Source organism: Tachyglossus aculeatus, chromosome X2, assembly GCF_015852505.1.
Source record: "Tachyglossus aculeatus isolate mTacAcu1 chromosome X2, mTacAcu1.pri, whole genome shotgun sequence".
NCBI classification, from domain to species: domain Eukaryota; kingdom Metazoa; phylum Chordata; class Mammalia; order Monotremata; family Tachyglossidae; genus Tachyglossus; species Tachyglossus aculeatus.
Window position 1 is genome coordinate 2,344,006 of NC_052100.1, and position 13,697 is coordinate 2,357,702.

At 55.7% G+C, this 13,697-nt stretch overlaps 1 protein-coding gene across 1 annotated transcript; it reads right to left on the reverse strand.

Annotated features, from left to right (window-relative positions):
- Window positions 1–1,762: 1,762 nt before the first annotated feature.
- On the reverse strand, window positions 1,763–13,493 carry IK (IK cytokine). Its single transcript, XM_038771210.1, has 19 exons — window positions 13,407–13,493; window positions 11,831–11,897; window positions 9,451–9,543; window positions 9,174–9,233; window positions 8,821–8,988; window positions 8,236–8,350; window positions 7,983–8,053; window positions 7,827–7,873; window positions 7,059–7,331; window positions 6,650–6,689; window positions 6,287–6,524; window positions 5,779–5,797; window positions 5,360–5,438; window positions 5,033–5,113; window positions 4,712–4,769; window positions 4,158–4,246; window positions 3,921–4,029; window positions 2,799–2,833; window positions 1,763–2,710 (listed from the first exon to the last, which is right to left on the reverse strand). Exons 1-19 carry the CDS (start codon window positions 13,420–13,422, stop codon window positions 2,683–2,685), a joined length of 1,686 nt encoding a protein of 561 aa, XP_038627138.1. The 5' UTR covers window positions 13,423–13,493; the 3' UTR covers window positions 1,763–2,682.
- Between the last annotated feature and the right edge of the window lie 204 nt (window positions 13,494–13,697).

The following is a 13,697-nucleotide window of genomic DNA, read 5'->3' on the forward strand; positions in this document are numbered from 1 at the left end:
GAAGTCCAAGTTGGCAACATGTAGAGACAGTCCCTACCCAACAGTGTAGATATGTTTGTACATATTTATTACTCTATTTTATTTGTGCATGTTTATTCTATTTAGTTTGTTAATATGTTTGGTTTTGTTCTCTGTCTCCCCCTTCTAGACTGTGAGCCCGTTGTTGGGTAGGGACCGTCTCTACATGTTGCCAACTTGGACTTCCCAAGCACTTAGTACAGTGCTCTGCACACAGTAAGCACTTAATAAATACGATTGAATGAATGAACAGTGGGCTCACAGTCTAGAAGGCTTACTGTGTGCAGAGCACTATACTAAGCGCTTGGGAAGTACTCATTTATTTTTTTATGTTATTTATTAATCAATCAATCAACCATATTTATTGAGCGCTTACTGTGTGCAGAGCACTGGACTAAGCGCTTGGGAAGTGCAAGTTGGCAACATGTAGAGACAGTCCCTACCCAACAGTGGGCTCACAGTCTAGAAGGCTTACTGTGTGCGGAGCACTGTACTAAGCGCTTGGGAAGTACTCATTTATTTATTTTTTATGGCATTTATTAATCAATCAACCAATCATATTTATTGAGCGCTTACTGTGCGCAGAGCACTGGACTGAGCGCTTGGGAAGTCCAAGTTGGCAACATGTAGAGACAGTCCCTACCCAACTGTGGGCTCACGGTCTAGAGGCCTTACTGTGTGCAGAGCACTGTACTAAGTGCTTGGGAAGTACTCATTTATTTATTTTTTATGGCATTTATTAATCAATCAATCGTATTTATTGAGCGCTTACCGTGTGCAGAGCACTGTACTAAGCGCTTAGGAAGTACTCATTTATTTATTTTTTATGGCATTTATTAATCAATCGTATTTATTGAGCGCTTACTGTGTGCAGAGCACTGTACTAAGTGCTTGGGAAGCACAAGTTGGCAGCACAATGTGCCAAGCACTGTTCTAAGCGCTGGAGAGGTTACACGGTGATCGGGTTGTTCCACGGGGGGGCTCACAGTCTTCATCCCCATTTTCCAGACGAGGTAACTGAGGCCCAGAGACTTGCCCAAAGTCACCCAGCTGACAATTGGTGGAGCCGGGATCTGAACCCATGACCTCGGACTCCAAAGCCCGGGCTCTTTCCACTGCGCCACGCTGCTTCTCTAGGGGGATGCTTTGAGGCAGGGAGCCCGGCTGAGCTCCCACGTCGGGCAGGAAAACCACGGAAAACAGAACCCCACGAGAGTCCAGGCGAAGGGCACAGAAGTGCCACCCGATGCCCTCAGCAAAGGGCAGGGGAGACCACGCAGCTTCGCCCCCCACCACCCCAACCCACCTTAATGCCTGCTCCCTGGCAGCCCCTCCGTTTCTCTCTGTCACGGGGTGACCCCGTGGCGGGGAACCCCACCGACCTGCTGCCAAGCCTCCGTCCGTACCCTGATCTCAAATCAGGTCCCTCAAATTCAGAACCACGGTGGGGCCCGCATTTCCGCACCAAGGCGGCAAACTGGAGTTTTAATAGAACTAAACAGTTACGGGACTATAATGCCGTGTCTTACTTATTTACACGCACAAGCACCCCATCAGCCTCTCGGGGTCTAGCACAAGGGAAAGCACACGGTGGGGCCCGCATTTCCGCACCAAGGCGGCAAACTGGAGTTTTAATAGAACTAAACAGTTACGGGACTATAATGCCGTCTCTTATTTACACGCACAAGCACACCATCAGCCTCTCGGGGTATAGCACAAGGGAAAGCACACGGTGGGGCCCGCATTTCCGCACCAAGGCGGCAAACTGGAGTTTTAATAGAACTAAACAGTTACGGGACTATAATGCCGTCTCTTATTTACACGCACAAGCACACCATCAGCCTCTCGGGGTTTAGCACAAGGGAAAACACACGGTGGGGCCCGCATTTCCGCACCAAGGCGGCAAACTGGAGTTTTAATAGAACTAAACAGTTACGGGACTATAACGCAGTCTCTTACTTATTTACACGCACAAGCACACCATCAGCCTCTCGGGGTCTAGCACAAGGGAAAACACACGGTGGGGCCCACATTTCCGCACCAAGGCGGCAAACTGGAGTTTTAATAGAACTAAACAGTTACGGGACTATAATGCCATCTCTTATTTACACGCACAAGCACCCCATCAGCCTCTCACGGTATAGCACAAGGGAAAACACACGGTGGGGCCCGCATTTCCGCACCAAGCGGCAAACTGGAGTTTTAATAGAACTAAACAGTTACAGGACCATATCGCCGTCTCTTACTTATTTACACGCACAAGCACACCATCAGCCTCTCGGGGTTTAGCACAAGGGAAAACACACGGTGGGGCCCGCATTTCCGCACCAAGGCGGCAAACTGGAGTTTTAATAGAACTAAACAGTTACAGGACTATAATGCCGTCTCTTACTTATTTACACGTACAAGCACCCCATCAGCCTCTCGGGGTATAGCACAAGGGAAGACACATGATGGGGCCCGCATTTCCGCACCAAGGCGGCAAACTGGAGTTTTAATAGAACTAAACAGTTACAGGACTATAATGCCGTCTCTTATTTACACGCACAAGCACCCCATCAGCCTCTCGGGGTATAGCACAAGGGAAAACACTGGGGTGAGGGCACACATTCTCTCTCCCCCCCATCCGTCGGAGGAGGTTTCAGGCCGAGGCAGGGCTCCACACTAGTATTTTGGTCTTTTCACTTCAACCCTGCAAAAAGAGGAGACCCGGGTTAGCCCCGGAGCAGAACGCCGAGAACCGCCCCGACAACCGCAGGGAAAATCCTCTGCTCGCTTACCCGTCGGCCTCCATTTTCTTCCTCTTCTCAATAATCTGTGGAGGAATGAGCAGCGTGTCATTAGCAACGATAATTGTGGTATTTCATATTCATTCTGACGTATTTATTGAGCACCTACCGTGCGCACAGCGCTGAACTAAGCGCTTGGGAGAGTATATTTGTTAAGCGCTTACTATGTGCCAGGTATCAATCGATCAATCATATTTATTGAGCGCTGACTGTGTGCAGAGCACTGTACTAAGCGCTTATGGTATGGTACTAAGCCCTGAGGTACAGACAAGATAATCGGGTTGGATGCATCCCTGTCCCACATAGGGCTCAGAGTCTTAATCCCCATTTTACAGATGAGGGAACTGAAGCACAGAGAAGTAAAGTGACTTGCCTGAGGCCACACAGCAGAGAAGTGGCGGAGCCAGGATTAGAACACAGGTCCTTCCGACTCCCAAACCCATACTCTACACACTAGACCATGCTGCTTCTCTAAACATTATCGCTGTTGAAGGAGCACCTGTGTGCGCACTGGTTAAGGGACTTGGGACCGTGCGGTATAAGGAAGAGACGGTCCCTGCCCTCGAGGAGTTTACATTCTAACAGGAGGAACTAGTTGTCATAAATCTCCACACCTACAAAGGGAAGAGAGTTACAAGTAACGTCATTCAACTCGGTCAGTCTCCCCCATCAAATTGCGAGCCCACCGAGGGCAGGCATTATGTCTTTCGCTTTCCCCCTAGACCCTAAGCTCCTTGTGGGTAGAAACCGCGTCTACCGACTCTGTTGGATTGTATTCTCCCAAGCCCTCGGTACGGCGCTCTGCCCACAGAGAGGGCTCAATAAATACCACTGACGGATTTTTGCTTCTGGTGGGTTCGCTCCAACACCCAGTTAAACGCTCGGGATAGTCGGTGCTCCGTAAATCCCATCAGAGGTGATGGGAGGAGAACAAGCAACTGTCCTGCAGGCTGCCGGAGAATGGGGGCTTCTGCCCACCGCTCTCACCAAAACACTTCCCTGCTGGCATTTCCCCAAACTCCCCCGACCCTTCCGTCCTGGTGGCGGCCTTGACCCCCTCTGGATGAAGCCCACCCGCCTCCCCCGCAACGGGGCAGGAGCCCCCCAACTCACCGCACTGATCTTCTTCCACTGGCGGTCCAGTTCTGCCTTGTCGTTGGTCTCCTTGAACCGTCGCGTCTTCCGCCCCTCGGACATCTTGATACCGTACTGAAAGGCGGCCCTAGAGGAAGGGGAGCGGAGGAGGTGGGGGCGGGTGGGGAGCCCTCAGAAGCAGCTTCCCTGGCCACCGTGCCCCTCCTCTCGCCCCCGCGCCCCGGTTCGGGGGGCCCGCGGCAGTGAGGGACTCACTTGGGTAGAGCCTCCTTGTTGTTCATGTATTCGCTGTACTCCTCCTGGGTGTCGAAGTCCCAGCGCCCCAGTGGGCCCTTCTTATTGCCCTGCGGCAGGAGACAGAAAGAGAACATCAGCGAGCACATCTGGCCGGGCGCCGGGATGGTAAGGTGGGCCGGGCTGTCCCCAGGGGAGGGCTCACTGGCTTCCTCCCATCCCCTTGGCGGCAGGGGAGTTCCTGAGCCCCCTGAAATGTGGCTCGGGGATCCTAGGTGATCTAGGGATTCGGGGCCTGCCCATCCTCGGCAGCTAGTCTGGGGAGCCCAAGCCCCCCGCCCTCTCACCGGCACCTCCCGGTCCTTGGGCCCAGGGCACTGGACCTCGGGGGAGCCCCGTGGTCCGGCGGGCAGCTGAGGCTGGCAGCCGCCGTACCCGCCCCCGTGGCCCGACTCCCTCCCGGCCCCTGGGAGCGCAGAGCTGAGGGGTCCCCCCACGGGCCGGAGCCTCGCCACGGTGAGCGGAGCGGAGCCGTCCCATCCCCGCTCTGGGCTCTGCCCTCCCCTGGTCCAGACCTGGTCCATCTTGCTGTAGTCCACCTCCTCATCACTGTCCACAGCCATGTCATCCATCCTGGACAGAGTTCGGGAAGGTCAGGCGCGCCTGCCTGGCTTGGCCTCTCAGCACCGCATTTCCAGGACCCCCTCCCCCAGCCAGCATCCAGGGATGGGGAGGGGGGTCCCCACCCGCCTCCACTTTCCACGCCACACTTCCACAGCACGGCTCCCTCTCTCTCGCTCCCACGGCAGGGCACGCCTACACGTGGGTACACGTACACACTCACATGCAGACAGCCCCTTCCCTGCTCTCCCCCCCCATTGCCCCTGGACTCTCACGTTGCTGGGTAGCACTCGGCGTAACTGTTGGACATGCCGAAGAAATCTCCCAGCTGCTTCTTGTCTTCTTGTTTCTTCAGAGTGCAGCCATTAAAGAAAGCAACGCCAGCCAGATGACCCGGGAAGGGGATTGAGGCCCAAGAGAGACGGCTCCATCCCCACCAAAGCTGGTACATTAACGAGTGCAGGAGGATGGGCGAAGCCATCCCAGACCCCGGGGTTCTGGGGACAGGACTCCCTTCCCAAATTCGGCCACGCAAACCCCTCCCCTCCCACACCCTCCATTTCCCTCCCGCTGGAGAGTCTGTTTCCAGCATAAAAGGATATGATTCGGTTCCATCCCAACCGGCGGCTCCGGCAAACTTTTCATTAATGGACTTGATCAGCTCCTTCGCGGACGCGGGGCCTGCAAGCGCCAGACACTTTGACCTCCCCTTCAGGAGGCCCAGGGCCCGGAGCCCCCCAACCCCCACCCCTGAAGGATGGACACATTGATGCAAGGAGGCCCACCCGCCCACTCTGAGGTTCCCAAGCCAAGGGCTCGTGGGTGGGGGGAAGAGCTCCAGGAAAGACGAGCCATCTGGGCTAACTCTGAAACCAGGCCTCGGACTGCCGTCCTCCCAGGCCAGACAGGGTCTTTGCTCCGCCCGGGGCCCACGGGCCGGCAGTGGCCGGCACAGCCAGGGTAGCACCCAACCCCGTCGAGCACACGAAGCCACCTCCCCGGCCAGGCCGGACTCACTCACCTTTATCTGTGTCGATGGGCTGGGGAAATGGAGAGATGGGTCAGGGCCACACCCGTGGCCGCTTCCTCCTGCCTTCCCCCCATGCCCCCACACCCTCCCGTGACGACCGACTGGCCTCCGGACCCGAGCTCAGGCCTGAACCCTATCACTAGCCCATCCTCCCTGGATCAGGTATTCCCCACTGCCACACCGCTGCCGATACGGCGCGATGCTGTCTTCACCCAGGGGACCCCAGCGCATAGACAGCAGTTGTCAGCTGTTTCCCCCACTCCCAAGGAGCTGCTGAGCCCACGCTGGGCTGGTAGCGTGCACGCTCGGTCCCCACCCCTCCCTCTAAAAGTCATAATGGGTCTAACTGGGCCTGGCCAACGGGAAGGGAGCGTCACCCTGGCTCATTTAGGCCGGGACTTGGGTGGGGTTTCATCTGGGATCACTGGGCTACTCCCCACCAAACACAAACCCCCCTCTCCCCCGTCCCAGTCCCCTCCCACCGGTTCCCCACGTTCACCTCGTCATCCACTTTGGGCTTCTCAAAGTAGCTGTGTCTCTTCTTCTCCTCCTCCCTCTCTCGGTCCCGCTCCCTCTCTCGGTCCCGTTCACGGTCCCGCTCCCTCTCTCGGTCCCGTTCGCGGTCGCGGTCCCGCTCCCTTTCCCGGTCTCGCTCCCGCTCGCGGTATCTCTCCCGCTCCTTCTCCCGCGGGGCCTTGGCGGCGGAGGGCACGTAATCTCCGATGTCCTCGAAGATGCTGGAGGCGGGGCAGGGCAGATGGACGGGGGCGAGGGGGAATCAACCCAGGGAAGGGTCTCCTCCTCCCCTCCGGTGAGACTCGGGGGGCGGGGGCTGAGGGGAGAGGCGCAAGCGGGTACCTACTTCATGTCCGCCTCAGGGGGCTTCTTCTCATCCAGCTTCCCTGTGACGCCGGTGGGAGGGGAGGAGGGAGAGAGAGGCAGATTGAGGGAGGGATCAGCAAGAGGTCAGGGAATGTGTCTGTTCTACGCTCCCAATGCTTTGCACACAGTGAGTGCTCAATAAATATGACGGAATGAAAGAATTTGTCCATCACGTGAAAGAGCACATACTGAATCTGCCCACTGGCCACCTGGGCCCTCACCCCGAGCCCGGCCGGCCCCACGTTGGCTTCGGCCCTGGGGTAAGGGCCGATCGCAAACGGATCGCCCACCCGGGCCGGCGTTCGGACCCGGGAGCATCGCAGCCGAACCCGGACGAACCCCCGGCCCTCCGGTCCCCCCCCGCAACGACCGCCGCCCTCCCCAGGCACCTTTGTCCTTCTTCTTCAGCTTCTTGTTGCGGGTGCCCTGCCGCAGGTACGACAGGATCTGGGTGAGCTTGCTGATGACGATGTCGTTGGTGGTCAGCGTGGTCTGCGCCTCCAGGGTGGGGCAGTCGGCCTTGCTGCGGATGAGCGTGGTGGGGATGTCCGTGTCCGCGTACTCGTCGTCCAGGTCCACCACGTAGGCCATCCGGCCGGGCAGGAACAGCTCGTTCCGCTCGTACGCCTTGTTCTTGAACAGCATGCGGTACACGTTGCGGCCTGACCCCGCGATGGATGGGGAAGGGGGGGGAGATTGAGAGGTCGGGGGAGAAGAGGGAGAGGTCAGGGGAGAGGGAGAAGGAGAGGGGAGAAAGACTGTGAGCCCCATATAAGACAGGGACTGTTTCCCCTCTGATGATCTTGTATCCACCCCAGGACTTAGCGCTTGGCACATAGTCGGCGCTGACCGAATATCGCTATTATCATTAAGGAGGGAACACCTGAAACATGATTTCTTGAGGCCAGAGGCCCAGTAGCCACCTACCTGTTACCCCCCCTCCCTCACAAATGGCCCAAGCTGCGGCTTTTTCCTGTCCCAGCACGGAAGAGAGCTGGGGGAGAGACCTGCTTTCCCCAGTACAGCCCACCCCCTGCCAATTCTAGGGGCCCAAGGCCGAAGGGCATCTCTCCCTACCCCCCTCCGGCCCCCGACATCCGGGCCGCGAGCCCCCCGGTTCCCTCCTGCACCCAACAGCCCTGCCGCCCAGTCCTTACCCAGCCGCGTCTTAAACTCAATTTTGTTCTCCGGATCTTCATCTTTCCTGGAAGACAGGAGAGAGGGAGGGAGGGAGGAGGTGGTGAGCCCAAGCTGCCCCGCCTTAGTTCCCGCCACCCCCACCCAGCAGAAGGATGGGCGCCTCGTGTACTCACTTGGTCTCCTTCTGGGGCTTCTCCATCAGCTCTTCCTCCTCCTTCTCCTTGCTGGCGATCTCCGCCCGCACCTGACAGGGAGAGGGTCATCTTGGGGAAGCCCCTGACCCCCTTGGCCTCCGGCTCAACCACTCTATCACATTTACTGTTTATCGTGTGCAGGGCACTGTACTAAGCTCCTCTCCCGGAGGGTGCTAAGAAGGCAAGGTTGACCCCCCTCCCCGCCCCTCCCCCGGGTCTCCCTAGGCCTCACCTTCTGGAGGAGGGCAAAATCCAACCCTTTCACCAAATGGGTGTGCTCCATGTCACCACCCAAGAACTTGGACTCCTGAATCAACTGCCGCCTCTTCTCCGCGGCCGATTTGTCCCTGGGAGATCAATCAATCAATCAATCAATCGTATGCATTGAGCGCTTACTGTGTGCAGAGCACTGTACTAAGTGCTTGGGAAGTACAAGTTGGCAACATATAGAGACGGTCCCTACCCAACAGTGGGCTCACAGTCTAAAAGGTGAGAAAAGGATCGCCGCTGGGGCCGGCCCGACCTCGGGGCTGGGGGCACTGCACGCGAGAGTGGCCCATCGTGAGGCACACGGAAGGGACTGGACGGTGCGTGCTGGCTTTTTGATGGAGAATCAGGGATGGAGAGGGGACAGCTGGGAGCTAGGAAGGCAGCCACCCCCAGTCAGCGCCTCCCGGGGCCCTCGTGCCGTCGTGAGAAGCGGGAGCCGGGGCCGAAGCCGGGACGCCGGGGCCGTTGGGCCCAGCTCAGAGAGGGAGGTCAGCACGCCGGGGGCCCGGGGCTCCCCCGCCCCGGCCGGGCGGGCAGCAGCACTCACGCCTCGGCGGTGGGGCCCACGGCCCGGTAGTTGGCAGTGGTACTGATCAGTTCCGTCTCCTCGTAGTCCTTGTTGACCCCGTCCCGCCGCTCCTTGGCACGGTCTCGGTACTTCTCCGCCAGCTCCCGCTCCCGCTCCATCTCCTGCTGCCGCAGCTTGGCGTAGTAACTGTGTAGGGGGACCGGGGCGTGAGCCGCCGCTGGCTCCGGGCCTGTCCCTAGCCACTGAGCCCACCTCCGGTCCCTCCATAAAACCAGTCTCAGCCCCTACATCTCTTCTGGGCCCTGCCCTCCGCCAGAGGCATCTTCTTCTTCCTGCCACCGCCACCCCCCACTGCCACCTGTGCCCATCACCTTTTCTTCTTCCTCCTGCGGGCGGCTGGATCTTCATCTTCATTGTACTCCCGGGGCATCCTAGCAAACAGAAGCCACGTGTCACCTCGTCAGCGGGGGCCGGGCCTGGAGACCGGACCCCCGGTTCTGAGCAGACGGACGCCAGGACTGGGGGACAGGAGCGGAAGTCGGAGGAGGGAAACCGTCGCTCTCCTACCCTGCAGTTCGAAAACTGATGGGGGGTCGCAGCCGGAGGGAAGGAGAAGAGGCCGGGGAAAACCGCTCTCCGTTTACTCACTCATGGTGGCGGGACTTCGAAGGGGGTGCCGACGTAGGAGTGGCCCGGGGAGTCATCAGAAGCTTCCGGAAGTCTTCATTTGTCAGCTTCGACCTGCAGGAGAGGGGTGGACCGTCAAAAGGCTACGTTGGCTGGGCTTTGGGTCGACACCTGTTGCTCAGATCTTGTTCGTCCCCAATCCTTCTGGCATCTTCTCCTCTTGCGGGCAGTTGCCAAATCCCTCGGAACTCCCACGGGGGACAATGTAATAGCTGAAAATCCTGCCCTGGTTTACCTGAAAAACTACTGAAAGCCACTGTGCGACTTGTATAGATTAAATACCTATACAATATGTATTACAAATTACTTATTTACACTAATTACTGTCTCCCCCTCTAGACTTGAAGCTCATTTTGACCAGGGAACATGTTTATCAGCTCTGCTGTATTCTACTTTAAGGGCTTAGTAGAGTGCTCTGCACACAGTAAGCACTCAATAAATACCACTCCCGATGACGGAGACAGTGAAAACTATGGGATAAGGGTCAGACTTCTCCTAATTGAAAATGTTTTAACAGTTATTTTAGAGCAGTGCCTATGGGTTTTGTACCTGTTTATGCTTGTGACAGTAACAAGATTTACTGAGCACCCAGCTTCCTTAACAGACATTTTCTCACCCCTTCCCCCACCCCAGTCCTAGTAGTAGTAGTAAATATTATGTCCTGAGCACTCACTAGGTGTAATGCACTGTACTAAGCTCTGAGGAAGTAAGAAAGAGAGAAGTGATACTTCTCTTACCAGGACTTTACCCTCTAAGCAAGTGCCTGGATGGATTTTTGTCTCCCAGAGAAGGTGATTCTAGTTTTCTGCATGTAAACGGTAAATTTAACCGACCCATTTCCCTTACCGTGCAATCAAATTTCAGACATAAGTGCTCTTTTTTCATGGCCCTTCTGCCTAGTCACGTTGGCCTGCTGTCTAGGGTTCAAGAGATGAACTGAATAATAATGATAATAATAATAATAATAATCAGTTGCTGCAAAAGATTCCTGCTGGTTCCCAAAACGTGCCTTCCTTTGGTAGACGGAGGAAGCAGATCCTTCCCTGAAAGAAAGCCTAGAAATCTCGCTAGACTAGGCAGTTGCCAGACGTTATTAAAATCGGGAAGCAGCCTGGCCTAGCGGGAAAAGGCACGAGCCTGGGCGCCAGAAGGACCTGGGTTCTAATCCCACCTCCGCCACTTGTCTGCTGCGCACCCCCCACCCCCACCCCCCGAGCTCGGAAACGTGAATCCGTCTCTTTGCAGAATTTTACTGGACAGTATTTATTTTATATATGAAAGCCAGGCCGTTTCTCACCGACACTTCCACTACATTTACAGCGGAACATGTAGATTTAAAGACTCCTCGTTTAGTTTTTTGATAAACTACTTTTACCCTAGAGGGGATGTTTTAATGATGTGAGTAAGACTCCCGAGTACAGACACTGATCATTTTTGCTGATTGGAAGGGACGGGATTGTTATTTTTGAAACCTTCTGCTAATCTGGGAGAACTTTTAATAAAAACTGTTCATTTTTGAAATGTAAAAGAAATCATGTATAGAAATCCTCCCCCTCGTCCCCCTCTCCATCCCCCACATCTTACCTCCTTCCCTTCCCCACAGCACCTGTATATACGTATATATGTTTGTACCTATTTATTACTCTATTTATTTATTTTACTTGTACATATCTATTCTATTTATTTTATTTTGTTAGTGTGTTTGGTTTTGTTCTCCATCTCCCCCTTTTAGATTGTGAGCCCAATGTTGGGTAGGGACTGTCTCTATATGGTGCCAATTTGTACTTCCCAAGCGCTTAGTACAGTGCTCTGCACACAGTAAGCGCTCAATAAATACGATTGATCGATTGAATGATTCAAAAGGTCATGGGTTCTAGTCCCGGCTCCCCCACTCGTCTGCTGTGTGACCTCAGGCCAGTCACTTCTCTGGGCCTCAGCTACCTCATTTGTAAAATGGCGATTAATCAATCAATCAGTCGTATTTATTGAGCGCTTCCTGTGTGCAGAGCGCTGTACTGAGCGCTTGGGATTAAGACCGCGAGCCTCATTTGGGGGCAGGGATTGTGTCAAACCAGAAGACCTCGTATCTACCCCACCGCTTACAACAGTGCCTGGCACATAGTAAGCGCTTAACGAAAAGCATCATTATTTTGACTGTTACACCAGCGCTTAGGACAGTGTCTGGCACCCAGTGAGGGCTTAACGAGTGCCATCAAAAAAAATCTACGAGGGATATACAAGGTGCTATTGTCTCCCCATCCCCGGCCCCATGAGCTCTCCACCCTCCCCCTCTGCGAGCCCCGAGGAGAGAAGCAGCGGGCCGAGGAAGCGTTTCACTCACTGGTGGAAGGAGTGGGGATCGTCCACCTCATGGCCATCCGGGGCCAGAGGGTTGGAGAACGGCTCATCTACGAGAGAAGACGAAGAGGCCACTGTGACAACCGGCTCAAACCCCCAACTCCCATCCTCCATAGCCACCTCACCCACACAGAAAAACACATAGACCCCAACACAGCCAGGGCATACCAACAGACCCAGGACACCCAAACACACACAGGACACCCAAACACACACAGGACACACCAACACACCCGGGACACAGCAACACGCCCAGGACACACCTCCCTCCCTCGCCTCCCTCCCTCCCTTCAAGGCCCTACTGAGAGCTCACCTCCTCCAGGAGGCCTTCCCAGACTGAGCCCCTTCCTTCCTCTCCCCCTCGTCCCCCTCTCCATCCCCCCCATCTTACCTCCTTCCCTTCCCCACAGCACCTGTACAAATGTATCTGCTAGTACATATTTATTACTCTATTTACTTATTTATTTTACTTGTACCTATCTATTTATTTTATTTTGTTAGTACGTTTGGTTTTGTGGTCTGTCTCCCCCTTTTAGACTGTGAGCCCACTGTTGGGTAGGGACCGCCTCTCTATGTTGCCAACTTGTACTTCCCAAGCGCTTAGTCCAGAGTTCTGCCCACAGTAAGCGCTCAATAAATACGATTGATTGATTGACACCCAAACACACCCAGGAAGCCCAAGCACACCCACGACACACACACACCCAGGACACACCAATACACCCAGGACACACAAAACACACCAGGTCACACCAACAACCCAGGTCAAACAAACACACACAGGACACCCAAACACACACAGGACAAACACACCCAGGACACACAAACACACCCAGGACACACCAACAACCCAGGTCAAACAAACCCACACAGGACAAACACACCCATGACACATCAACACACCCAGGATACCCAAACACACCAGGATCCACAAAACACACCAGGTCACACCAATAACCCAGGTCAAACAAACACACTCAGGACACCCAAACACACCAATACACCCAGGACACACCAACACACCCAGGAGACACCAACACACCAGGTCACACCAACACACCAGGTCACACCAACAACCCAGGTCAAACAAACACACACAACAGGACACCCAAACCCACACGGGACAAACACACCCATGACACATCAACACACCCAGGACACCCAAACACACCAGGCCACACAAAACACACCGGGTCACACCAACAACCCAGGTCAAACAAACACACTCAGGACACCCAAACACACACAGGACAAACACACCCATGACACACAAACACACCCAGGACACACCAATACACCCAGGACACACCAACACACCCAGGACACACCAACACACCGGGTCACACCAACAACCCAGGTCAAACAAACACACCCAGGACACCCAAACACACACAAGACAAACACACCCAGGACACACCAACACACCCAAGACACCCAAACACACGAGGACACACAAAACACACTAGGTCACACCAACAACCCAGGTCAAACAAACACACCCAGGACACACCACCACACCCAGACCCAGGAGAAGGGGAGGCTGCGGCCCCGAGACTCACTATCTCGCTCCGGCATCTTCCCCGTAACCGAGAAGAGGGGCCCGAATTGGGAGGCCAAACAACCAACCGTCACTCAAGCCTCCGCGGCCCACAATGCACTGCGCGCGCGGGGTGGGGGGGGGGCTACCCACAATGCGCCGCGGCCGCCAGCCGCCGGCCGGAGCCCTTGACCACGCCCCCTTCCCCATCTCGCCGCTGATTGGCTCGTTTCTGAGGGGGGTGGCGGGGATTCTCCGCAGCGCGGGGAGCCATTGGGCGAGGGCGGACGCGGGGCCCGGGGATTGGACGAGG